The 26,196-nt window shown below is 43.5% G+C and overlaps 9 protein-coding genes across 11 annotated transcripts in view; all 9 read left to right on the top strand.

The window, feature by feature from the left end:
• LOC101063628 (protocadherin beta-16-like) overlaps positions 1–26,196 on the top strand; it is a 133,834-nt gene that overhangs the window by 81,126 nt on the left and 26,512 nt on the right. The window lies entirely within an intron of this gene.
• LOC101069578 (protocadherin gamma-A2-like) lies at positions 43–2,895 on the top strand. The gene has a single exon (XM_029847751.1). It carries the CDS (start codon positions 390–392, stop codon positions 2,787–2,789), a length of 2,400 nt encoding a protein of 799 aa, XP_029703611.1. The 5' UTR covers positions 43–389; the 3' UTR covers positions 2,790–2,895.
• LOC105419877 (protocadherin beta-16-like) lies at positions 3,494–6,435 on the top strand. The gene has a single exon (XM_011621612.2). The coding sequence runs from the start codon at positions 3,785–3,787 to the stop codon at positions 6,266–6,268; it is 2,484 nt and encodes an 827-aa protein (XP_011619914.2). The 5' UTR covers positions 3,494–3,784; the 3' UTR covers positions 6,269–6,435.
• On the top strand, positions 6,559–9,668 carry LOC115252461 (protocadherin beta-16-like). Its single transcript, XM_029847736.1, has one exon. The coding sequence runs from the start codon at positions 7,024–7,026 to the stop codon at positions 9,505–9,507; it is 2,484 nt and encodes an 827-aa protein (XP_029703596.1). The 5' UTR covers positions 6,559–7,023; the 3' UTR covers positions 9,508–9,668.
• Positions 9,799–12,777, top strand: LOC115252470 (protocadherin gamma-A2-like). Its single transcript, XM_029847750.1, has one exon. The coding sequence runs from the start codon at positions 10,263–10,265 to the stop codon at positions 12,660–12,662; it is 2,400 nt and encodes a 799-aa protein (XP_029703610.1). The 5' UTR covers positions 9,799–10,262; the 3' UTR covers positions 12,663–12,777.
• Positions 13,302–16,063, top strand: LOC115252445 (protocadherin gamma-A5-like). The gene has a single exon (XM_029847691.1). The coding sequence runs from the start codon at positions 13,592–13,594 to the stop codon at positions 16,061–16,063; it is 2,472 nt and encodes an 823-aa protein (XP_029703551.1). The 5' UTR covers positions 13,302–13,591.
• Positions 16,253–19,324, top strand: LOC115252468 (protocadherin beta-16-like). Its single transcript, XM_029847748.1, has one exon. It carries the CDS (start codon positions 16,764–16,766, stop codon positions 19,173–19,175), a length of 2,412 nt encoding a protein of 803 aa, XP_029703608.1. The 5' UTR covers positions 16,253–16,763; the 3' UTR covers positions 19,176–19,324.
• LOC115252466 (protocadherin beta-16-like) lies at positions 19,411–22,912 on the top strand. Its single transcript, XM_029847743.1, has one exon. It carries the CDS (start codon positions 20,468–20,470, stop codon positions 22,895–22,897), a length of 2,430 nt encoding a protein of 809 aa, XP_029703603.1. The 5' UTR covers positions 19,411–20,467; the 3' UTR covers positions 22,898–22,912.
• Positions 23,235–26,101, top strand: LOC115252334 (protocadherin beta-16-like). Its single transcript, XM_029847192.1, has one exon. It carries the CDS (start codon positions 23,654–23,656, stop codon positions 26,099–26,101), a length of 2,448 nt encoding a protein of 815 aa, XP_029703052.1. The 5' UTR covers positions 23,235–23,653.

The following is a 26,196-nucleotide window of genomic DNA, read 5'->3' as shown; positions in this document are numbered from 1 at the left end:
CTTTTCTACAGCATAAATTACAACTATCCATGATAATAAGATACGCTGTAGAAATACAATGGATTTTCAGTTTATTTGGATTTTTCTCCTGTACTTTTAAAATAGTGTGCAGTTTTATAGTATTGACTCTTAGGGCCGCTGTTGACCGGTGGTTTGAAGAACAGGATTGTAGCAGCACCTCCCAAGTAACGTAGTGACAGTGGAGAATGAGCAGGACGAGCGAAGGACGGACATTTTCGTTTCGGATTAACAGCAAAAGGGACGTTTTATCTTGAAAAGGGAGCCTTAAATGGGTTTTGCTATGGATAATTGGAAATAAAAGACCTCGATTATTTTTCTGCATTGTGCATACTCGCTGGAGCCTTGTTGGAAAAACCCCGCTAAGAACAATGAATCGGCAAGTACTGTTGTTTGTCTGCCTCTTTTCCCTCGACTCGGTGTTTGGACAGATCAGCTACTCGATTCCGGAAGAAATGTCGAAGGGCTCTTTGGTGGGAAATATAGCTCAGGATTTAGGTTTGGAAAACAAACGTTTAGTGTCAGGGAAAGCAAAGATTTATACGAGGAACAGTGACGAGTACATGGAGCTGAATAGAGAAAGAGGAGTCCTCCTGGTGAAAGAGAGAATCGACAGAGAGACGCTGTGCACCGACACGATGCTCTGCGCTTTACATTTTCAGATTATTTTAGAAAACCCGATGGAATTTTATTCGGTTACGGTGCAGATCACAGACATTAATGACAACCCGCCGACCTTTGAAAAAGCAGAAATAGAATTTAAAATCAGCGAATCGGCAGTTATAGGATCAAAATTTGTACTGGAAAGAGCGGAGGATCTCGATGTTGGAAACAATGGCGTTCAAAAATACGAATTGAAGCCAGCAGATAATTTCGCTCTTAAAATTCACAAGAATGCAGATGGAAATGAAAAAGTCGAGATGGTGCTGCAGAAGCCTTTAGACAGAGAGAAGCAGGAGCAGATATCTCTTGTGTTGACGGCTGAGGATGGAGGAGAACCGCGCATGTCAGGAACAATGTTAATTATCATTACAGTGTTAGATGTTAATGATAATGCTCCTGTTTTTACTCAGTCAACCTATAAAACAGTTGTGACTGAGAATTCAGCGAAGGGCACAGTTGTTGCTACAGTAACAGCCTCAGATGCAGATGACGGTGCTAATAATAAAATCACGTATTCAATTACGAATGCGTTAGGAAATGTCAAGAAATTGTTCGACATTAACAAAGAAAATGGTCAAATTTCATTAATTGGTGATATGGATTTTGAAAAATATCAGCATTTTCAAATAAACTTACTGGCTAGCGATGAAGGAGGGCTGACAGATTCTTGCAAATTAATTGTTGATGTGAGAGATGTAAATGACAACAAGCCTGAAATTAACATCATGTCAAAGTCTAATGTGATATCAGAAGATGTGCAACTTCATACCGTGGTTACTATGATTAATGTTGAGGACCGAGATTCTGGTGAAAATGGCAATGTAAAATGTTTTATAACAAAAGAGCTACCCTTCAATTTAAAAGCATTTGCAAGTAATTTCTATACTTTAATAACAGACAGTGAGCTGGACAGAGAGAGAGAATCAGAGTATAACATCACAGTGAGCTGCTCTGATGAGGGAGTGCCCTCCCTCTCCAGCAGCGTCACTCTCACCTTACAGATCTCTGATGTCAATGACAACCCTCCTGTCTTTGAGAGGAGCTCATATGAGGCCTACATTGTAGAAAACAACACACCAGGTCTCTCTATATTCACAGTCAAAGCCAGAGACGCTGACTGGAACCAGAACGCTCGTGTTTCCTACATCCTGGAGGACTCCTCTGTTAACGGAGTTCCAGTCTCCTCATATGTGTCCGTTAGTGCTGATAGTGGAGTCGTCCATGCAGTGCGCTCTTTTGACTACGAGCAGATCAAAGACTTTCACTTCCTGGTCAAAGCCCAGGATGGAGGTTCTCCTCCACTCAGCAGCAACGTGAGCGTGAAAATCCTGATCCAGGACCAGAACGATAACCCCCCTCAGGTTCTGTACCCGGTCCAGACTGGAGGCTCTATGGTGGCTGAAATGGTGCCTCGTTCAGCAGATGTGGGCTACCTGGTGACTAAAGTGGTGGCTGTTGATGTGGACTCTGGACAGAATGCCTGGCTCTCCTATAAACTGCAGAAAGCCACAGACAGGGCCCTGTTTGAAGTGGGCCTCCAGAATGGAGAGATCAGAACCATCCGCCAAGTGTCTGATAAAGATGCTGTCAAACAAAGACTGAGTGTTATCGTGGAGGACAACGGGCAGCCCTCTCGTTCAGCTACAGTCATTGTGAACGTGGCGGTGGCCGACAGCTTCCCTGAAGTGCTGTCAGAGTTCACTGACTTTGCACACGACAAGGAGTACAATGACAACCTGACTTTTTACTTAGTCTTGGCTTTGGCTGTGGTCTCCTTCCTCTTCATCACCTGTTTAGTGGTTATTATATCAGTCAAGATCTACAGGTGGAGACAGTCTCGCATCCTGTATCACTCCAGTCTGCCTGTCATTCCATATTATCCACCACGTTACTCAGACACTTTGGGGACAGGGACTCTCCAACACGTGTACAACTACGAGGTGTGCAGGACCACTGACTCCAGAAAGAGTGACTGTAAGTTTGGCAGAGCTGCTAGTCAGAACGTGCTGATAATGGACCCCAGTTCTACAGGAACCATGCAGAGGATTCAGAGTGAAAAGAGCATCCTGGATGAACCAGACTCTCCTCTCGAGGTTAGAAAATTTTAAATGCCAATTTTAGCCAATTTCCCACTGTTTTGTCAATATTGTTTAAATATATCATCAGAACAATCAATTCTGTGTCATCCTCACATTCCACAGATCACTCTACATTTGTCTTTGTGTCCATTTAGTCCAGGAAGCATGTCTTTGCTTTCATATTTGTCTATATGAATATTAATGGTGGTTCCTAAGTTGTTATTGCACTTTTTTTGCTTTTTTAGTTCTTTTAAAGCTCTATGCTCGTTGTTATATTATTTTAAGAGTCTTGATGAACCATTTCACTTTAATATTTGTCATTGTCCGGAGTGAAAGGAATTTATGCCTATATTTAATCCTTAATTAGTTAATTTCAAGGTTCTTATGGTGCCGTTCACTACTTGTGGCTTGCGCAGTAATTCAAATGGCAACATATTTTCTATATTTTGTATCTGATGCCATTTAGACTGGTGCTGATTTTCTCGGATGATTTCAATATTCTGCTTGTTTACGCTCCTCCTTCATTATAAGTAAATTCACAATTAAAATATGACAGGACAATGGGCCAAATGAATCCACACTTTTGCACAATTAAAGCATGCTTGTACAGTGACTTCCTATTTGATTTTTATTTAAATAATTCATAATATATTCACTTTAAATCTATTTCTCTTGTCTGACGAAAAAAAACACAACCAGTCTCCTCAGTCGAAAACCAATTACTTTGGATTTGTGCAGTTTTTCACAGTGAACTCTGAGGGACGCTGTTGACCAGATAGTCACAGGCAAACTGTAGTTTGCAGCAGTACTTCCCATGAAACGTTGACATAATAAAGACAGAACACGACGGGAACGAACGGAGAGTCGTGTCTGGTGGATTTTTGATAAATAAGACGTCTGTCTTTGGAGCTTTCTGTCTTTTTCCGGATTATATTTGCGTTTGTTTGATGTTAAGAGATGGGACGTTGCATGGAATAAGGAATCCAAACACTCTGATTCGAAGCGAAATCAACCTGATTTGAACAATGAAAAGGCAAGTGCTGCAGCTGGTCTGCATCCTCTCCGTCGGCTCCGTGATGGGGCAGGTCAGCTACTCTATTCCGGAGGAAATGGCGAAAGGATCTCTGGTGGGAAACATCGCGCATGATTTAGGTTTACAGCCCAAACGTTTGGTCGCTGGTAAAGCTCGGATTTATACGCGAGACAGCGGCGAGTACATCGAGCTGAACAGAGAAAGAGGAGTCCTCCTGGTGAGAGACAGGATCGACAGAGAGGCGCTGTGCAGGAAGACGACGCCATGCGCTTTACATTTTCAGATTATTTTAGAAAACCCGATGGAATTTTACACTGTTACCGTCCAAATTACAGACATTAACGATCATGCTCCAGCTTTTGAAAAAGCCGAAATTGAATTTAAAATAAGTGAGTCGGCGATCACCGGAGCTAAATTTGTTCTGGAAAAGGCCGCAGATCTTGACGTAGGTATCAATGATCTTGAAAGATATGAATTAAAACCAACAGATAATTTTGTTTTGAAACTGCAAAAAAACGCAGATGGCAATAAAAACGTCGAGATGGTGCTGCAGAAGCCTTTAGACAGAGAGAAGCAGGAGCAGATATCGCTTGTGCTGACGGCTGTGGATGGAGGAGAACCGCGCATGTCAGGAACAATGTTAATTATCATTACAGTGTTAGACGCCAATGATAATGCTCCTGTTTTTACTCAGTCAACCTATAAATCAACAGTTACTGAAAATGCACCTAAAGGCACAGTTGTTGCTACAGTAACAGCTTCAGATGCAGATGATGGTGCGAACAGAAAAATCACTTATTCAATCACAAATACGTTAGATGATGTTAGAACAATTTTTCAAATTGGTGAAAAAAATGGCAAAGTTGTTTTGATTGGAAATCTTGATTTTGAAGAATCCAGACGTTTTGAAATAGATTTACGTGCAAGTGATGAGGGAGGGCTGACAGATTCTTGTAAATTAATTGTTGATGTGAGAGATGTAAATGACAACAAGCCTGAAATTAACATCATGTCAAAGTCTAATGTGATATCAGAAGATGCTAAAATCGGAACTGTTGTGACGATGATTAATGTTGAGGACAAAGATACTGGTGAAAATGGCAAAGTGCAGTGTTCTGTAACTGAAAATATACCTTTTATTTTAAAAACATCATCAAGTAATTTTCATACTCTGGTAACAGACAGTGAGCTGGACAGGGAGAGAGAATCCGAGTATAACATCACAGTGAGCTGCTCTGATGAGGGAGTGCCCTCCCTCTCCAGCAGCGTCACTCTCACCTTACAGATCTCTGATGTCAATGACAACCCTCCTGTCTTTGAGAGGAGCTCATATGAGGCCTACATTGTAGAAAACAACACACCAGGTCTCTCTGTATTCACAGTCAAAGCCAGAGACGCTGACTGGAACCAGAACGCTCGTGTTTCCTACATCCTGGAGGACTCCTCTGTTAACGGAGTTCCAGTCTCCTCATATGTGTCCGTTAGTGCTGATAGTGGAGTCGTCCATGCAGTGCGCTCTTTTGACTACGAGCAGATCAAAGACTTTCACTTCCTGGTCAAAGCTCAGGATGGAGGTTCTCCTCCACTCAGCAGCAACGTGAGCGTGAAAATCCTGATCCAGGACCAGAACGATAACCCCCCTCAGGTTCTGTACCCGGTCCAGACTGGAGGCTCTATGGTGGCTGAAATGGTGCCTCGTTCAGCAGATGTGGGCTACCTGGTGACTAAAGTGGTGGCTGTTGATGTGGACTCTGGACAGAATGCCTGGCTCTCCTATAAACTGCAGAAAGCCACAGACAGGGCCCTGTTTGAAGTGGGCCTCCAGAATGGAGAGATCAGAACCATCCGCCAAGTGTCTGATAAAGATGCTGTCAAACAAAGACTGAGTGTTATCGTGGAGGACAACGGGCAGCCCTCTCGTTCAGCTACAGTCATTGTGAACGTGGCGGTGGCCGACAGCTTCCCTGAGGTGCTGTCAGAGTTCACTGACTTTGCACACGACAAGGAGTACAATGACAACCTGACTTTTTACTTAGTCTTGGCTTTGGCTGTGGTCTCCTTCCTCTTCATCACCTGTTTAGTGGTTATTATATCAGTCAAGATCTACAGGTGGAGACAGTCTCGCATCCTGTATCACTCCAGTCTGCCTGTCATTCCATATTATCCACCACGTTACTCAGACACTTTGGGGACAGGGACTCTCCAACACGTGTACAACTACGAGGTGTGCAGGACCACTGACTCCAGAAAGAGTGACTGTAAGTTTGGCAGAGCTGCTAGTCAGAACGTGCTGATAATGGACCCCAGTTCTACAGGAACCATGCAGAGGATTCAGAGTGAAAAGAGCATCCTGGATGAACCAGACTCTCCTCTAGAGGTCAGTTTAAACACAATCTTTATGCCACGTACTAAAGAATATGATGTTTATTTTGGATTCAATCTTAGAAGTGTATACAGTCAAAAAAAAGATCAATGATAGGAAGATTTCCATTGGATGTCATGCATGTTCCTCTTTATTGATTGAGGACACATTCTGTGTCTTTTACAGTCATTATTTTAACACTATTGTGCAGCATTTATGAGCTCAAACACCTTTTTGTTCCCTTTTGTGTGAGCCAAGTATTTCAGCACCATGGAGAGCAAAACTCTACGTGGATATTTTCATTCATTTTGCAGTTTGAATATTTTATTTTTGCTTTGTAGATTTTTCCTCTCTTTCACTTCATCCGAAATATATTTTCTTTGCTTTCATGCAGTTTTTGACGTCTTTTGTTTCCATGATTATCAATATTACCATGAAAAACAGAAAACTGAGCTTTGCATTGTCTCTACTGTCAAAATAGGTAAACAGGTTTACTCATTTATTTATTCGTGCACCAGCGACACCGATAAAGGAGAAGCGGTCGGAAATGGATGGATACATTTCTCAGTTCGGAGGAGTGCAGAGGCTCTGTCTGCAGTGTTGTGTAATGAACTCACAGGGCCGCTGTTGGCCAGCGTGTCCGTGGCTGATACTGACAGCAGAACCTCCCATGTAGCATCATCATTTAAAGAGAAGACGACAAGAACGAGCCGACATTTTGTGTTGAATAGTGAAAATCAGGCGGCACAAATCGACTTTCAGTCTCGTGAATTCAAATCTGCGGAGCTGACTGTTGGACTATCGATTTAATGATATGGAATAAATATCGGAATTGCGGAACTCTGCAGGATTAATTCACGGAGAGAACAATGGAAGGACCGGCGTTGTTCTTTATAGCTCTTGTTTCTTTTGGCTGCGTGTGCGCTCAGGTCAGTTATACAATTCCAGAGGAAATGTCGAAAGGATCTCTGGTGGGAAACATAGCTCAAGATCTGGGTTTGGAACCAAAGCGGTTGACTGCTGGTAAAGCTCGGATTTATACGCGAGACAGCGGCGAGTACATCGAGCTGAACCGTGAGAGAGGAGTCCTCCTGGTGAGAGACAGGATCGACAGAGAGGCGCTGTGCAGGAAGACGACGCCATGCGCTTTACATTTTCAGATTATTTTAGAAAACCCGATGGAATTTTACACTGTTACCGTCCAAATCACAGACATTAACGATCATGCTCCAGCTTTTGAAAAAGCCGAAATAACCTTCAAAATAAGTGAGTCGGCGATCACCGGAGCTAAATTTGTGCTGGAAAAGGCTATAGATCTTGATGTAGGTGTTAATGATATTGACAGATATGAATTAAAACCAACAGATAATTTTGTTTTGAAACTGCAAAAAAACGCAGATGGCAATAAAAACGTCGAGATGGTGCTGCAGAAGCCTTTAGACAGAGAGAAGCAGGAGCAGATATCGCTTGTGCTGACGGCTGTGGATGGAGGAGAACCGCGCATGTCAGGAACAATGTTAATTATCATTACAGTGTTAGACGCCAATGATAATGCTCCTGTTTTTACTCAGTCAACATATAAAACAGTTGTGACTGAGAATTCAGCGAAGGGTACAGTTGTTGCTACAGTAACAGCCTCAGATGCAGATGACGGTGCTAATAGTAAAATCACTTATTCAATGACGAATGCGTTCAATGATGTCAGCAAGCTTTTTCAAGTAAATGAGGAAAACGGTGAAGTAAGTTTGTTTGGAAATTTGAATTATGAGGAGTCAAAAAGATTTGAAATAGATTTACGTGCAAGTGATGAGGGAGGGCTGACAGATTCTTGTAAATTAATTGTTGATGTGAGAGATGTAAATGACAACAAGCCTGAAATTAACATCATGTCAAAGTCTAATGTGATATCAGAAGATGCTAAAATCGGAACTGTTGTGACGATGATTAATGTTGAGGACAAAGATACTGGTGAAAATGGCAAAGTGCAGTGTTCTGTAACTGAAAATATACCTTTTATTTTAAAAACATCATCAGGTAATTTTCATACTCTGGTAACAGACAGTGAGCTGGACAGAGAGAGAGAATCAGAGTATAACATCACAGTGAGCTGCTCTGATGAGGGAGTGCCCTCCCTCTCCAGCAGCGTCACTCTCACCTTACAGATCTCTGATGTCAATGACAACCCTCCTGTCTTTGAGAGGAGCTCATATGAGGCCTACATTGTAGAAAACAACACACCAGGTCTCTCTATATTCACAGTCAAAGCCAGAGACGCTGACTGGAACCAGAACGCTCGTGTTTCCTACATCCTGGAGGACTCCTCTGTTAACGGAGTTCCAGTCTCCTCATATGTGTCCGTTAGTGCTGATAGTGGAGTCGTCCATGCAGTGCGCTCTTTTGACTACGAGCAGATCAAAGACTTTCACTTCCTGGTCAAAGCTCAGGATGGAGGTTCTCCTCCGCTCAGCAGCAACGTGAGCGTGAAAATCCTGATCCAGGACCAGAACGATAACCCCCCTCAGGTTCTGTACCCGGTCCAGACTGGAGGCTCTATGGTGGCTGAAATGGTGCCTCGTTCAGCAGATGTGGGCTACCTGGTGACTAAAGTGGTGGCTGTTGATGTGGACTCTGGACAGAATGCCTGGCTCTCCTATAAACTGCAGAAAGCCACAGACAGGGCCCTGTTTGAAGTGGGCCTCCAGAATGGAGAGATCAGAACCATCCGCCAAGTGTCTGATAAAGATGCCGTCAAACAAAGACTGAGTGTTATCGTGGAGGACAACGGGCAGCCCTCTCGTTCAGCTACAGTCATTGTGAACGTGGCGGTGGCCGACAGCTTCCCTGAGGTGCTGTCAGAGTTCACTGACTTTGCACACGACAAGGAGTACAATGACAACCTGACTTTTTACTTAGTCTTGGCTTTGGCTGTGGTCTCCTTCCTCTTCATCACCTGTTTAGTGGTTATTATATCAGTCAAGATCTACAGGTGGAGACAGTCTCGCATCCTGTATCACTCCAGTCTGCCTGTCATTCCATATTATCCACCACGTTACTCAGACACTTTGGGGACAGGGACTCTCCAACACGTGTACAACTACGAGGTGTGCAGGACCACTGACTCCAGAAAGAGTGACTGTAAGTTTGGCAGAGCTGCTAGTCAGAACGTGCTGATAATGGACCCCAGTTCTACAGGAACCATGCAGAGGATTCAGAGTGAAAAGAGCATCCTGGATGAACCAGACTCTCCTCTAGAGGTCAGTTTAAACACAATCTTTATGCCACGTACTAAAGAATATGATGTTTATTTTGGATTCAATCTTAGAAGTGTATACAGTCAAAAAAAAGATCAATGATAGGAAGATTTCCATTGGATGTCATGCATGTTCCTCTTTATTGATTGAGGACACATTCTGTGTCTTTTACAGTCATTATTTTAACACTATTGTGCAGCATTTATGAGCTCAAACACCTTTTTGTTCCCTTTTGTGTGAGCCAAGTATTTCAGCACCATGGAGAGCAAAACTCTACGTGGATATTTTCATTCATTTTGCAGTTTGAATATTTTATTTTTGCTTTGTAGATTTTTCCTCTCTTTCACTTCATCCGAAATATATTTTCTTTGCTTTCATGCAGTTTTTGACGTCTTTTGTTTCCATGATTATCAATATTACCATGAAAAACAGAAAACTGAGCTTTGCATTGTCTCTACTGTCAAAATAGGTAAACAGGTTTACTCATTTATTTATTCGTGCACCAGCGACACCGATAAAGGAGAAGCGGTCGGAAATGGATGGATACATTTCTCAGTTCGGAGGAGTGCAGAGGCTCTGTCTGCAGTGTTGTGTAATGAACTCACAGGGCCGCTGTTGGCCAGCGTGTCCGTGGCTGATACTGACAGCAGAACCTCCCATGTAGCATCATCATTTAAAGAGAAGACGACAAGAACGAGCCGACATTTTGTGTTGAATAGTGAAAATCAGGCGGCACAAATCGACTTTCAGTCTCGTGAATTCAAATCTGCGGAGCTGACTGTTGGACTATCGATTTAATGATATGGAATAAATATCGGAATTGCGGAACTCTGCAGGATTAATTCACGGAGAGAACAATGGAAGGACCGGCGTTGTTCTTTATAGCTCTTGTTTCTTTTGGCTGCGTGTGCGCTCAGGTCAGTTATACAATTCCAGAGGAAATGTCGAAAGGATCTCTGGTGGGAAACATAGCTCAAGATCTGGGTTTGGAACCAAAGCGGTTGACTGCTGGTAAAGCTCGGATTTATACGCGAGACAGCGGCGAGTACATCGAGCTGAACCGTGAGAGAGGAGTCCTCCTGGTGAGAGACAGGATCGACAGAGAGGCGCTGTGCAGGAAGACGACGCCATGCGCTTTACATTTTCAGATTATTTTAGAAAACCCGATGGAATTTTACACTGTTACCGTCCAAATCACAGACATTAACGATCATGCTCCAGCTTTTGAAAAAGCCGAAATAACCTTCAAAATAAGTGAGTCGGCGATCACCGGAGCTAAATTTGTGCTGGAAAAGGCTATAGATCTTGATGTAGGTGTTAATGATATTGACAGATATGAATTAAAACCAACAGATAATTTTGTTTTGAAACTGCAAAAAAACGCAGATGGCAATAAAAACGTCGAGATGGTGCTGCAGAAGCCTTTAGACAGAGAGAAGCAGGAGCAGATATCGCTTGTGCTGACGGCTGTGGATGGAGGAGAACCGCGCATGTCAGGAACAATGTTAATTATCATTACAGTGTTAGACGCCAATGATAATGCTCCTGTTTTTACTCAGTCAACATATAAAACAGTTGTGACTGAGAATTCAGCGAAGGGTACAGTTGTTGCTACAGTAACAGCCTCAGATGCAGATGACGGTGCTAATAGTAAAATCACTTATTCAATGACGAATGCGTTCAATGATGTCAGCAAGCTTTTTCAAGTAAATGAGGAAAACGGTGAAGTAAGTTTGTTTGGAAATTTGAATTATGAGGAGTCAAAAAGATTTGAAATAGATTTACGTGCAAGTGATGAGGGAGGGCTGACAGATTCTTGTAAATTAATTGTTGATGTGAGAGATGTAAATGACAACAAGCCTGAAATTAACATCATGTCAAAGTCTAATGTGATATCAGAAGATGCTAAAATCGGAACTGTTGTGACGATGATTAATGTTGAGGACAAAGATACTGGTGAAAATGGCAAAGTGCAGTGTTCTGTAACTGAAAATATACCTTTTATTTTAAAAACATCATCAGGTAATTTTCATACTCTGGTAACAGACAGTGAGCTGGACAGAGAGAGAGAATCAGAGTATAACATCACAGTGAGCTGCTCTGATGAGGGAGTGCCCTCCCTCTCCAGCAGCGTCACTCTCACCTTACAGATCTCTGATGTCAATGACAACCCTCCTGTCTTTGAGAGGAGCTCATATGAGGCCTACATTGTAGAAAACAACACACCAGGTCTCTCTATATTCACAGTCAAAGCCAGAGACGCTGACTGGAACCAGAACGCTCGTGTTTCCTACATCCTGGAGGACTCCTCTGTTAACGGAGTTCCAGTCTCCTCATATGTGTCCGTTAGTGCTGATAGTGGAGTCGTCCATGCAGTGCGCTCTTTTGACTACGAGCAGATCAAAGACTTTCACTTCCTGGTCAAAGCTCAGGATGGAGGTTCTCCTCCGCTCAGCAGCAACGTGAGCGTGAAAATCCTGATCCAGGACCAGAACGATAACCCCCCTCAGGTTCTGTACCCGGTCCAGACTGGAGGCTCTATGGTGGCTGAAATGGTGCCTCGTTCAGCAGATGTGGGCTACCTGGTGACTAAAGTGGTGGCTGTTGATGTGGACTCTGGACAGAATGCCTGGCTCTCCTATAAACTGCAGAAAGCCACAGACAGGGCCCTGTTTGAAGTGGGCCTCCAGAATGGAGAGATCAGAACCATCCGCCAAGTGTCTGATAAAGATGCCGTCAAACAAAGACTGAGTGTTATCGTGGAGGACAACGGGCAGCCCTCTCGTTCAGCTACAGTCATTGTGAACGTGGCGGTGGCCGACAGCTTCCCTGAAGTGCTGTCAGAGTTCACTGACTTTGCTCACGACAAGGAGTACAATGACAACCTGACTTTTTACTTAGTCTTGGCTTTGGCTGTGGTCTCCTTCCTCTTCATCACCTGTTTAGTGGTGATTATATCAGTCAAGATCTACAGGTGGAGACAGTCTCGCATCCTGTATCACTCCAGTCTGCCTGTCATTCCATATTATCCACCACGTTACTCAGACACTTTGGGGACAGGGACTCTCCAACACGTGTACAACTACGAGGTGTGCAGGACCACTGACTCCAGAAAGAGTGACTGTAAGTTTGGCAGAGCTGCTAGTCAGAACGTGCTGATAATGGACCCCAGTTCTACAGGAACCATGCAGAGGATTCAGAGTGAAAAGAGCATCCTGGATGAACCAGACTCTCCTCTCGAGGTTAGAAAATTTTAAATGCCAATTTTAGCCAATTTTCCACTGTTTTGTCAATATCGTTTAAATATATGATCAGAACAATCAATTCTGTGTCATCCTCACATTCCACAGATCTCTCCACATTTGTGTTTGTGTCCATTTAGTCCAGGAAGCATGTCTTAGCTTTTATATATGTATATATGAATATTAATGGTGGTTCCTAAGTTGCTATTGCACCTTTTTGCTTTTTTAGTTCTTTTAAAGCTCTATGCTCGTTGTTATATTATTTTAAGAGTCTTGATGAACCATTTCACTTTAATATTTGTCATTGTCCTGAGTGAAAGGAATTTATGCCTAAATTTAATCCTTAATTAGTTAATTTCAAGGTTCTTATGGTGCCGTTCACTATATACTTGTGGCTTGCACAGTAATTCAAATGGCAACATATTTTCTATATTTTGTATCTGATGCCATTTAGACTGTTGCTGTTTTTCTCGGATGATTTCAATATTCTGCTTGTTTACGCTCCTCCTTCATTATAAGTAAATTCACAATTAAAATATGACAGGACAATGGGCCAAATGAATCCACACTTTTGCACAATTAAAGCATGCTTGTACAGTGACTTCCTTTTTGATTTTTATTTAAATAATTCATAATATATTCACTTTATGTTGGATGAAATCCATTTCTCTTGTCTGACAAAAATACCACAACCAGTCTCCTCAGTCGAAAACCAATTACTTTGGATTTGTGCAGTTTTTCACAGTGAACTCTGAGGGACGCTGTTGACCAGATAGTCACAGGCAAACTGTAGTTTGCAGCAGTACTTCCCATGAAACGTTGACATAATAAAGACAGAACACGACGGGAACGAACGGAGAGTCGTGTCGGGTGGATTTTTGATCAATAAGACGTCTGTCTCTGGAGCTTTCTGTCTTTTTCCGGATTATATTTGCGTTTGTTTGATGATAAGAGATGGGACGTTGCATGGAATAAGGAATCCAAACACTCTGAATCGAAGCGAAATCAACCTGATTCGAACAATGAAAAGGCAAGTGCTGCAGCTGGTCTGCATCCTCTCCGTCGGCTCCGTGATGGGGCAGGTCAGCTACTCTATTCCGGAGGAAATGGCGAAAGGATCTCTGGTGGGAAACATCGCGCATGATTTAGGTTTACAGCCCAAACGTTTGGTCGCTGGTAAAGCTCGGATTTATACGCGAGACAGCGGCGAGTACATCGAGCTGAACAGAGAAAGAGGAGTCCTCCTGGTGAGAGACAGGATCGACAGAGAGGCGCTGTGCGCCGAGACGACGCTGTGCGCTTTACATTTCCAGGTGATTTTAGAGAGCCCGATGGAACTGTACACAGTCACCATCGAAATCACTGACATCAATGACAACGCACCGACCTTTGAAAAGGACGAAATGAAATTCAGGATTAGTGAGTCGGCTACGCTCGGTTCAAAATTTGTGCTCAAACGGGCCGTTGATCTTGATGTTGGCGTCAATGATCTTGAAAAATACGAATTGAAACCAACAGATAATTTTGCCCTGAAACTGCAGAATAGCGCAGACGGAAATCAGAACGTCGAGATGGTGCTGCAGAAGCCTTTAGACAGAGAGAAGCAGGAGCAGATATCTCTTGTGCTGACGGCTGTGGATGGAGGAGAACCGCGCATGTCAGGAACAATGTTAATTATCATTACAGTGTTAGACGCCAATGATAATGCTCCTGTTTTTACTCAGTCAACCTATAAATCAACAGTTACTGAAAATGCACCTAAAGGCACAGTTGTTGCTACAGTAACAGCTTCAGATGCAGATGACGGTGCGAACAGCAAAATCACTTATTCAATCACAAATACGTTAGATGTTGTCAGCAAGCTTTTTAAAGTAAATGAGGAAAACGGTGAAGTTACTTTAATAGCAAACATTGATTTTGAAAAATCACGAAAGTATCAAATAAATTTGCTTGCTAGTGACCATGGAGGGCTCACAGATTCTTGCAAATTAATTGTTGATGTGCAAGATATGAATGATAACAGGCCTCAAATTGACATATTATCAAGGTCATCTTCGATATCAGAAGATGCTGAAAAAGATACTGTTGTGACCATGATTAATATCGAAGACAAGGACTCTGGAGAGAATGGAGCAGTGAAGTGCTTTATAAATGACAACATACCCTTCACTCTAAAGGCTTCTACAAATAATTTCTATAAATTAGTAACAGACAGTGAGCTGGACAGAGAGAGAGAATCAGAGTATAACATCACAGTGAGCTGCTCTGATGAGGGAGTGCCCTCCCTCTCCAGCAGCGTCACTCTCACCTTACAGATCTCTGATGTCAATGACAACCCTCCTGTCTTTGAGAGGAGCTCATATGAGGCCTACATTGTAGAAAACAACACACCAGGTCTCTCTGTATTCACAGTCAAAGCCAGAGACGCTGACTGGAACCAGAACGCTCGTGTTTCCTACATCCTGGAGGACTCCTCTGTTAACGGAGTTCCAGTCTCCTCATATGTGTCCGTTAGTGCTGATAGTGGAGTCGTCCATGCAGTGCGCTCTTTTGACTACGAGCAGATCAAAGACTTTCACTTCCTGGTCAAAGCCCAGGATGGAGGTTCTCCTCCGCTCAGCAGCAACGTGAGCGTGAAAATCCTGATCCAGGACCAGAACGATAACCCCCCTCAGGTTCTGTACCCGGTCCAGACTGGAGGCTCTATGGTGGCTGAAATGGTGCCTCGTTCAGCAGATGTGGGCTACCTGGTGACTAAAGTGGTGGCTGTTGATGTGGACTCTGGACAGAATGCCTGGCTCTCCTATAAACTGCAGAAAGCCACAGACAGGGCCCTGTTTGAAGTGGGCCTCCAGAATGGAGAGATCAGAACCATCCGCCAAGTGTCTGATAAAGATGCCGTCAAACAAAGACTGAGTGTTATCGTGGAGGACAACGGGCAGCCCTCTCGTTCAGCTACAGTCATTGTGAACGTGGCGGTGGCCGACAGCTTCCCTGAAGTGCTGTCAGAGTTCACTGACTTTGCACACGACAAGGAGTACAATGACAACCTGACTTTTTACTTAGTCTTGGCTTTGGCTGTGGTCTCCTTCCTCTTCATCACCTGTTTAGTGGTTATTATATCAGTCAAGATCTACAGGTGGAGACAGTCTCGCATCCTGTATCACTCCAGTCTGCCTGTCATTCCATATTATCCACCACGTTACTCAGACACTTTGGGGACAGGGACTCTCCAACACGTGTACAACTACGAGGTGTGCAGGACCACTGACTCCAGAAAGAGTGACTGTAAGTTTGGCAGAGCTGCTAGTCAGAACGTGCTGATAATGGACCCCAGTTCTACAGGAACCATGCAGAGGATTCAGAGTGAAAAGAGCATCCTGGATGAACCAGACTCTCCTCTAGAGGTTAGATAAACTCATGTTACATATCTACTTTTTTTTTTTTTTTTTAACCTTGCTTGTTTGCTTAATTGCTTCTTGTTGCTGCTGCAGTTCAGTGTGTGTGTGTGTGTGTGTGTGTGTGTTGGCGGGGGGGGGTTGTGCCCGCTTGTGTGTGTGTGTGTGTGTGTGGGGTGGGGTGTGGGGGCTTACAGCCGGTTTTCAGCACCGCGGACAGAGGCAAATCATTGTGAGAGACTCTTTCCTGACAAGTTCTGTCAAGTGAACCTTTGTTTTTATTTATGAAGTTTCCTGACACCATTTATGATGTAAAATATTTTCAGCTCTGTAGGTTTTAAGTTTTAACAGTAGGCAGATTTTCTCTCTCTCTTTTGATTCTTCGATTTCAATAAGTCTGACTCGACTTGTCGAACCCTGCTTGCAGTAACTGGGTTTCAACTCTGTGGGCCGCTGTTAGACTACCACTAGATGTTTTCACCTCCTTTATAATCGCATCCTCCCTTGTCGTGACGTTATTACTGAAAAAGAAAAGAAAGAAGGGTGTTCGTGGACATGGTGTCTCCTGGATGACTGCCTTTAACAAACGGACTATCTATTACAAATTGTGGATTCTAATACTATTTTTCTCATTTGGATTGTCGTCACTTGGCAACGTTAAGATTTTGAGACTGATTTTAACACCCTTTGTGATCTAACGGTGCTATTGAACAGAACAATGAGACGGCAAGTATTTTTTTTCACCATGCTTTTCTCGCTTGATTCCGTTCTTGGTCAAGTCAGTTACTCTATCCCAGAGGAAATGCCAAAAGGTTCCGTACTGGGGAACATAGCACGAGATTTAGGTTTGGATGTGAAACGACTGAAATCGGGTAAAGCGCGAATATTTACTGGCGACAGCGCAGAATACATCGAGTTGAACCGAGACAGAGGAGTCCTGCTCGTTAAAGATCGCATTGACAGAGAGACGCTCTGCAAACAGACGACGCCTTGTGCTTTGCATCTTCAAATCATTCTCGAAAACCCAATGGAGCTATTTCGGATAACAGTCGAGATTACTGACATTAACGACAACAGCCCCGTTTTTAAAAACGACGAGAAGCGGTTCGAAATTAGCGAATCTGCTGTTACGGGCTCGAAATTTGTTTTAGACCGAGCGGTGGATGCAGATATTGGCGTCAATGGCCTGAAAAATTACAGCCTGAAACCCACGAATCATTTTCAGCTCAGGATGCAGCACCACGCAGATGGCAATAACAGGGTTGAAATGGTGTTGCACACGCCGCTGGACCGAGAAAAAGAGGAAGAGATTTCGCTGCTGCTGACGGCTGTGGACGGAGGAGAGCCTCAGATGTCTGGAACTGTGAGGATTTCCGTGACCGTGCTTGATGTAAACGACAACGCACCTGTTTTTATCCAGCCTGTATATAAAGCTGCACTCGCAGAAAATTCGCAGAAAGGGACAATACTCACAAGAGTGAGTGCTACCGATGCGGATAAAGGGAGAAACGGCGAGGTTTCTTATTCAGTGTCCAGCACGATGGACACCGTGTCTGACATATTTACTGTAAACGAAAATGGGAATGTGATTTTACTTGGTGCAGTTGACTTTGAAAAAGCTAAGTACTATCAAATAGATATTGAAGCTAAAGACAGCGGTGGCCTATCTGATTCCAGCAAAATAATTGTTGATATTATTGATATTAATGATAACACACCTGTAATAAGTATACTTACAAAATCTGAGAATGTTCCAGAAAGCTCTCCCCCAAACACAGTTATTGTTATGTTCAGTGTCTCTGACCCAGATTCAAATAACAATGGTCAAGTGAACTGTGAGATAAACGGAAACATACCTTTTAACATTGCACCTTCTTCAAATGGATTCTACAATTTAGTAACAGACAGTGAACTGGACAGAGAGAGAGAATCAGAGTATAACATCACAGTGAGCTGCTCTGATGAGGGAGTGCCCTCCCTCTCCAGCAGCGTCACTCTCACCTTACAGATCTCTGATGTCAATGACAACCCTCCTGTCTTTGAGAGGAGCTCATATGAGGCCTACATTGTAGAAAACAACACACCAGGTCTCTCTATATTCACAGTCAAAGCCAGAGACGCTGACTGGAACCAGAACGCTCGTGTTTCCTACATCCTGGAGGACTCCTCTGTTAACGGAGTTCCAGTCTCCTCATATGTGTCCGTTAGTGCTGATAGTGGAGTCGTCCATGCAGTGCGCTCTTTTGACTACGAGCAGATCAAAGACTTTCACTTCCTGGTCAAAGCCCAGGATGGAGGTTCTCCTCCGCTCAGCAGCAACGTGAGCGTGAAAATCCTGATCCAGGACCAGAACGATAACCCCCCTCAGGTTCTGTACCCGGTCCAGACTGGAGGCTCTATGGTGGCTGAAATGGTGCCTCGTTCAGCAGATGTGGGCTACCTGGTGACTAAAGTGGTGGCTGTTGATGTGGACTCTGGACAGAATGCCTGGCTCTCCTATAAACTGCAGAAAGCCACAGACAGGGCCCTGTTTGAAGTGGGCCTCCAGAATGGAGAGATCAGAACCATCCGCCAAGTGTCTGATAAAGATGCCGTCAAACAAAGACTGAGTGTTATCGTGGAGGACAACGGGCAGCCCTCTCGTTCAGCTACAGTCATTGTGAACGTGGCGGTGGCCGACAGCTTCCCTGAAGTGCTGTCAGAGTTCACTGACTTTGCACACGACAAGGAGTACAATGACAACCTGACTTTTTACTTAGTCTTGGCTTTGGCTGTGGTCTCCTTCCTCTTCATCACCTGTTTAGTGGTGATTATATCAGTCAAGATCTACAGGTGGAGACAGTCTCGCATCCTGTATCACTCCAGTCTGCCTGTCATTCCATATTATCCACCACGTTACTCAGACACTTTGGGGACAGGGACTCTCCAACACGTGTACAACTACGAGGTGTGCAGGACCACTGACTCCAGAAAGAGTGACTGTAAGTTTGGCAGAGCTGCTAGTCAGAACGTGCTGATAATGGACCCCAGTTCTACAGGAACCATGCAGAGGATTCAGAGTGAGAAGAGCATCCTGGATGAACCAGACTCTCCTCTTGAGGTTGGTGCCAGAATTATCTTTGACCACTAGTCTGAAATCCATTTTCAGTAGTCCATAAATTGTTTACCTGTAATTGGGACTCTTACATATGAGGTTTTGTAGTGTATTTTTTTGTTGTTGTTGTCTGTTTTACTTCATTACACTTGCATTTGCTGTTGCTTTGATAGAAGTCACACTTTAGAAATTTGACGTTCAACCTCCCTTAATCTTTATATTTTCAAGTGATACATATTGAGCAGTTCCTGTTCCACAATCTTGAACTTTTCCTATCGTGGATTTTTACAGACCTCTCTCCTGTTTTGATCATACTTATTTCTCTTTTTGCTGTCCATAATGAATATTTGCTGCCTAAATGTTCTCAACATTTCTTTGGAAAAGAAATCAAAACCATACGTCGACCAGCTTAATCTTTGTTGTCCATGTTGTTTATCTGCTTATCTGAAAATAGTTTAGATTGTGATCCAACGACTGAGTGTGCTGCTACTCTATCATTTCATCAGCCATGTTTTCTCTTACATTATCAAAGAAAATACCTATTTGATTGGACTGATGAAGTGGTACATACGATTTAAATTATTATTTTCTGGTTGTCAGATGAATGGGCCGTCTGTGATATATTTATATCTACTGCGCAGGGTTTGCAGGTGTAATCCAGTTTGAATTAGTCAATAAAAGTGAGATAATTCATATCCCTTTTGCATCAGTGCAGCTGAATAATTTTTTTTAAATTCATTTTTGTGGTCAACAACTTTCAGAAACTTTTCCATCCTTTTCTGTAGATTATTTATGTGCAAAATGCCTGTGTTTTCTGCATTTATACAAAAATGAAAGCAGCAGTTTCAGCAGAATATGATTCAACTCAATATTTCTGTCCATCTAGTCCTCTGTTTTCCGGGTCCTTTTTTTCTCCTCCAGTCAATGAAGCCACACATAATTTAACATCTTCCCTCCAGATAATTCTGACGTGAAACTAAAATTTTGATTCGCATTTCAAATGATTGATCACTGTCAGTCGCATTGAAAGTCGCATTGATCACTTCATAAATATCCTGCTGCCTGTTCTTCTGCAGTGCTGGTGTTTGGACTCTCAGGGCCGCTGTTGGCCAACCTAGCTTTCCTGCATGTTTGCGATATAAAAGGAAGAAAGAGACAGTCGTGCAGCATACGAGCGTCGTGGATGAAACGAGCAGCATACGCGCGTCATAAACGTCTTGTTTGGATTCTAAAAGCACGAAGACAATATTTCATTGGATGATTCGGAGTCAAGAAAGATTTTATCACCTTGGAATATCTCATTACATTTTTTTTTAATCGAGGATATTATGTGGGGCAGGACAATGCCGCGGCAAGTACTGTCGATTATGACGATTTTTTCCTTTAACGCTGTGCTCGGGCAGGTTACCTATTCCATCCCAGAAGAGATGTCTAAAGGTTCTGTGGTTGGTAACATCGGGCAGGATTTAGGATTAGGAGTAAAAAGGCTGAGATCTGGGAATGCTCGCGTCTTCACGGAGGACAATGCAGAATACGTCGAGCTGAATAAAGACAGAGGAGTCCTGCTTGTGAAAGAGAGGATCGACAGGGAGGCGCTCTGTGGACAGACAACACCTTGCGCTTTACATCTTCAAATTACACTCGAGGACCCGATTGAATTCTATTCGGTAACGGTAGAAATAAACGACATTAACGATCATTCGCCCAGTTTTAAAAAGGAAGAGATGAGATTCAGGATAAGTGAGTCAGCTGTGATCGGAGCGAAATTTGTGCTGGAAAGAGCTATGGACCTTGATGTCGGTGTTAACGGCCTGCAGAGCTATTCTTTGAAACCTACAGACAATTTTCAGCTTAAATTACAAGATCAACAAGATGGGAGTAAAAAAGTAGAAATGATATTACAAAAAAATCTGGACAGGGAGACACAAGAGCACCTCTCTTTAATCCTCACTGCAGTGGATGGAGGTGATCCTCAACTATCAGGAACAATGCGTGTCGAGATTTCAGTGCTAGATGCTAATGATAATGCTCCAGTGTTTGTGCAAGAAGTATATAAAATCACTATCATGGAAAATGCTCCAAAAGGCACAGTTTTTACTACAGTTAGTGCAGTAGATGCAGATGAGGGCTCATATGGAAAAGTGTCCTATTTTATAACAAACACTTTTGATGATGTCCATGCTATCTTTGAAATAGACAGGGAAAATGGCGTGGTGTCTCTGTCAGGACGTTTGGACTATGAAAAGGCGCAGCAGCATGAAATACACGTGCAAGCGAGCGATGATGGAGGACTCACAGATTCGTGTAAGATCATTGTTGAAGTGACAGACATGAACGACAATAAACCAGTCATTAATATTATGTCCAAGACTAATGTGATTTCAGAAAATTTGAAGCCAGGAACTGTAGTGACAATTTTAAATGTTCAAGACCCAGATTCTGCAGAAAATGGAAAAGTTGTATGTAATATACAGGGAAATATGCCCTTTCAAATGATAACATCATCTAAAAAAATCTTCAGCCTTGTGTCAGATAGTGAGCTGGACAGAGAGAGAGAATCAGAGTATAACATCACAGTGAGCTGCTCTGATGAGGGAGTGCCCTCCCTCTCCAGCAGCGTCACTCTCACCTTACAGATCTCTGATGTCAATGACAACCCTCCTGTCTTTGAGAGGAGCTCATATGAGGCCTACATTGTAGAAAACAACACACCAGGTCTCTCTGTATTCACAGTCAAAGCCAGAGACGCTGACTGGAACCAGAACGCTCGTGTTTCCTACATCCTGGAGGACTCCTCTGTTAACGGAGTTCCAGTCTCCTCATATGTGTCCGTTAGTGCTGATAGTGGAGTCGTCCATGCAGTGCGCTCTTTTGACTATGAGCAGATCAAAGACTTTCACTTCCTGGTCAAAGCTCAGGATGGAGGTTCTCCTCCACTCAGCAGCAATGTGAGCGTGAAAATCCTGATCCAGGACCAGAACGATAACCCCCCTCAGGTTCTGTACCCGGTCCAGACTGGAGGCTCTATGGTGGCTGAAATGGTGCCTCGTTCAGCAGATGTGGGCTACCTGGTGACTAAAGTGGTGGCTGTTGATGTGGACTCTGGACAGAATGCCTGGCTCTCCTATAAACTGCAGAAAGCCACAGACAGGGCCCTGTTTGAAGTGGGCCTCCAGAATGGAGAGATCAGAACCATCCGCCAAGTGTCTGATAAAGATGCCGTCAAACAAAGACTGAGTGTCATCGTGGAGGACAACGGGCAGCCCTCTCGTTCAGCTACAGTCATTGTGAACGTGGCGGTGGCCGACAGCTTCCCTGAAGTGCTGTCAGAGTTCACTGACTTTGCTCACGACAAGGAGTACAATGACAACCTGACTTTTTACTTAGTCTTGGCTTTGGCTGTGGTCTCCTTCCTCTTCATCACCTGTTTAGTGGTTATTATATCAGTCAAGATCTACAGGTGGAGACAGTCTCGCATCCTGTATCACTCCAGTCTGCCTGTCATTCCATATTATCCACCACGTTACTCAGACACTTTGGGGACAGGGACTCTCCAACACGTGTACAACTACGAGGTGTGCAGGACCACTGACTCCAGAAAGAGTGACTGTAAGTTTGGCAGAGCTGCTAGTCAGAACGTGCTGATAATGGACCCCAGTTCTACAGGAACCATGCAGAGGATTCAGAGTGAAAAGAGCATCCTGGATGAACCAGACTCTCCTCTTGAGGTTGGTGTCATAACATTTTTGGAATGTTGAGCGTCAGTAAAATATAATAAACTCTTGTCTACATCTTATGAGAGGCAAAATATTAGGTTTCATTACACAATCAGCACCATGGACAGAGCTGGTGTCTACTGAACAATGATATGGAGTTAGTGGCTAACACAAAAGTTAGCCTGTAACAAAAGCAAGTTTTGATTCTTTAAATTCCTCTTATTTTATCTTCTCTTCTCCTTATCTATCTATCTATCTCTATATATCTATCTATCTATCTATCTATCTATCTATCTATCTATCTATCTATCTATCTATCTATCTATCTATCTATCTATCTGTCTGTCTGTCTGTCTGTCTGTCTGTCTGTCTGTCTGTCTGTCTGTCTGTCTGTCTGTCTGTCTGTCTGTCTGTCTGTCTTTCTTTTTTATTAAGAGTGTGTTAAACAAAATATGAAATGGCATTTGTGATGCATTCCCGCATATTTTATTCACAGAAAAACTCCACCGGTCATTGTCTTTCACATTTTGATTTCATGGTTTGGTTTTGTAGTACATCAGTTTGTACTCGTAGTGACGCTGTCGGCCATTGTGTCGAATTTCTGTGCACGTTTATAATGATCGACCGCATCACGCAGAGAGCAAACGGACAGTCATCCACCCGGTGATCACACCACCGTAGCTTTTTATAGAGAATAGCACATAAGGCTTTTTCCTGCCGTCGAATGATCACGGATTAACATGTTTTGACGTCTTTTCATATCATTCAACGTACCACCGGTCTGTCTTTTTGTGGAATATGATTTCACCTCATCTTTGTGCGAGGAGATTTTCAGAGAGAACAATGAGACGGCAAGTACTGTTGTTTTTCGTGGTCCTGCCTTTCGGATTTGTGACGGGGCAGGTCAGCTATTCCATCCCAGAGGAATTACCGAATGGGTCTCTGGTCGGGAACATTGCTCAGGATTTGGGTTTGAATGTAAATCGACTGAAATCAGGCAAAGCTCGGGTTTATACAGGAGACAGTTTGGATTACATCGAGTTACATAAAGAACGGGGCGTCCTCCTCATAAAAGGCAGAATAGACAGAGAAGCAATCTGCCGACAGACGACGCCTTGTGCGTTACATTTTCAAATTATTTTGGAGAACCCCATGGAGTTTTACAGTGTTACAGTCGAGATTACAGACATAAATGACAACCCCCCGGCCTTTGAAAAGAACGAGGTGGAATTTAAAATAAGCGAATCTGCGGTGATAGGAGCTAAATTTGCTTTAGACAGAGCAATCGATCTTGATGTCGGCAAAAACGGCCTGCAAAAATATCACCTTCACCCGGTTGATAATTTTGAACTAAAACGGAATAGTCAAAGTGACGGGACGGAGAAGGTGGAGATGGTTTTAAAGACACCGTTAGACAGAGAAAAGGAAGATTCGGTGGCTCTGGTTTTGACTGCGTTTGATGGAGGGGATCCTCAAATGACAGGAACGATTCGTATTTTCATTACCGTGTTGGATGTAAATGATAATGCGCCTGTTTTTACTCAGTCCACATACACAGCAACCGTTTTTGAAAATGCTGTGCGTGGAACAACAGTCACCAGCGTCGCTGCGTCTGACGCAGACACAGGACTAAATGGAAGAATAAAATATTCCTTAACCAGCAGTTTAGATCAGGCCCATGCTGTGTTCCAGGTAAACGAAGATAGTGGCGAAATTATATTAATCGGAAATATCGATTATGAAAACGCTAAGAATTACCACATTAATATTCGTGCAAGTGATGATGGTGGGCTCACTGATTCGTGTAAAGTCATAGTTGAAGTAATGGACGTAAATGACAACAGACCAACAGTTAATATAATGTCGAAATCAAATATAATATCAGAGCACTCAAAATTAAACACTGTTGTGGCCATGATGAATGTTCAAGATCCCGATTCTGCAGAAAATGGCAGAGTTCATTGTTTCTTAAATGAAAACATGCCCTTGGCAATTAAATCGACATCAAATAATTTCTATAGTCTAGTAACAGACAGTGAGCTGGACAGGGAGAGAGAATCAGAGTATAACATCACAGTGAGCTGCTCTGATGAGGGAGTGCCCTCCCTCTCCAGCAGCGTCACTCTCACCTTACAGATCTCTGATGTCAATGACAACCCTCCTGTCTTTGAGAGGAGCTCATATGAGGCCTACATTGTAGAAAACAACACACCAGGTCTCTCTATATTCACAGTCAAAGCCAGAGACGCTGACTGGAACCAGAACGCTCGTGTTTCCTACATCCTGGAGGACTCCTCTGTTAACGGAGTTCCAGTCTCCTCATATGTGTCCGTTAGTGCTGATAGTGGAGTCGTCCATGCAGTGCGCTCTTTTGACTACGAGCAGATCAAAGACTTTCACTTCCTGGTCAAAGCCCAGGATGGAGGTTCTCCTCCACTCAGCAGCAACGTGAGTGTGAAAATCCTGATCCAGGACCAGAACGATAACCCCCCTCAGGTTCTGTACCCGGTCCAGACTGGGGGCTCTATGGTGGCTGAAATGGTGCCTCGTTCAGCAGATGTGGGCTACCTGGTGACTAAAGTGGTGGCTGTGGATGTGGACTCTGGACAGAATGCCTGGCTCTCCTATAAACTGCAGAAAGCCACAGACAGGGCCCTGTTTGAAGTGGGCCTCCAGAATGGAGAGATCAGAACCATCCGCCAAGTGTCTGATAAAGATGCTGTCAAACAAAGACTGAGTGTCATCGTGGAGGACAACGGGCAGCCCTCTCGTTCAGCTACAGTCATTGTGAACGTGGCGGTGGCCGACAGCTTCCCTGAAGTGCTGTCAGAGTTCACTGACTTTGCACACGACAAGGAGTACAATGACAACCTGACTTTTTACTTAGTCTTGGCTTTGGCTGTGGTCTCCTTCCTCTTCATCACCTGTTTAGTGGTGATTATATCAGTCAAGATCTACAGGTGGAGACAGTCTCGCATCCTGTATCACTCCAGTCTGCCTGTCATTCCATATTATCCACCACGTTACTCAGACACTTTGGGGACAGGGACTCTCCAACACGTGTACAACTACGAGGTGTGCAGGACCACTGACTCCAGAAAGAGTGACTGTAAGTTTGGCAGAGCTGCTAGTCAGAACGTGCTGATAATGGACCCCAGTTCTACAGGAACCATGCAGAGGAGTGAGAAGAGCATCCTGGATGAACCAGACTCTCCTCTAGAGGTTAGAAAATTTCAGCTATTATAAACTTTTGCTTTTAATGTTGTGGTCTTCTTTGATTAGTCATTCATAGAACAATGTCAGCACCACGGACAGCACCATGAGAGGCTGCTTTCACGTCA

The sequence above is a fragment of the Takifugu rubripes genome, chromosome 14, assembly GCF_901000725.2.
Source record: "Takifugu rubripes chromosome 14, fTakRub1.2, whole genome shotgun sequence".
Taxonomy (NCBI): Eukaryota; Metazoa; Chordata; class Actinopteri; order Tetraodontiformes; family Tetraodontidae; genus Takifugu; species Takifugu rubripes.
The sequence above is the reverse complement of the archived record's forward strand: the minus strand, read 5'-3'. Positions and strand labels throughout refer to the sequence as shown.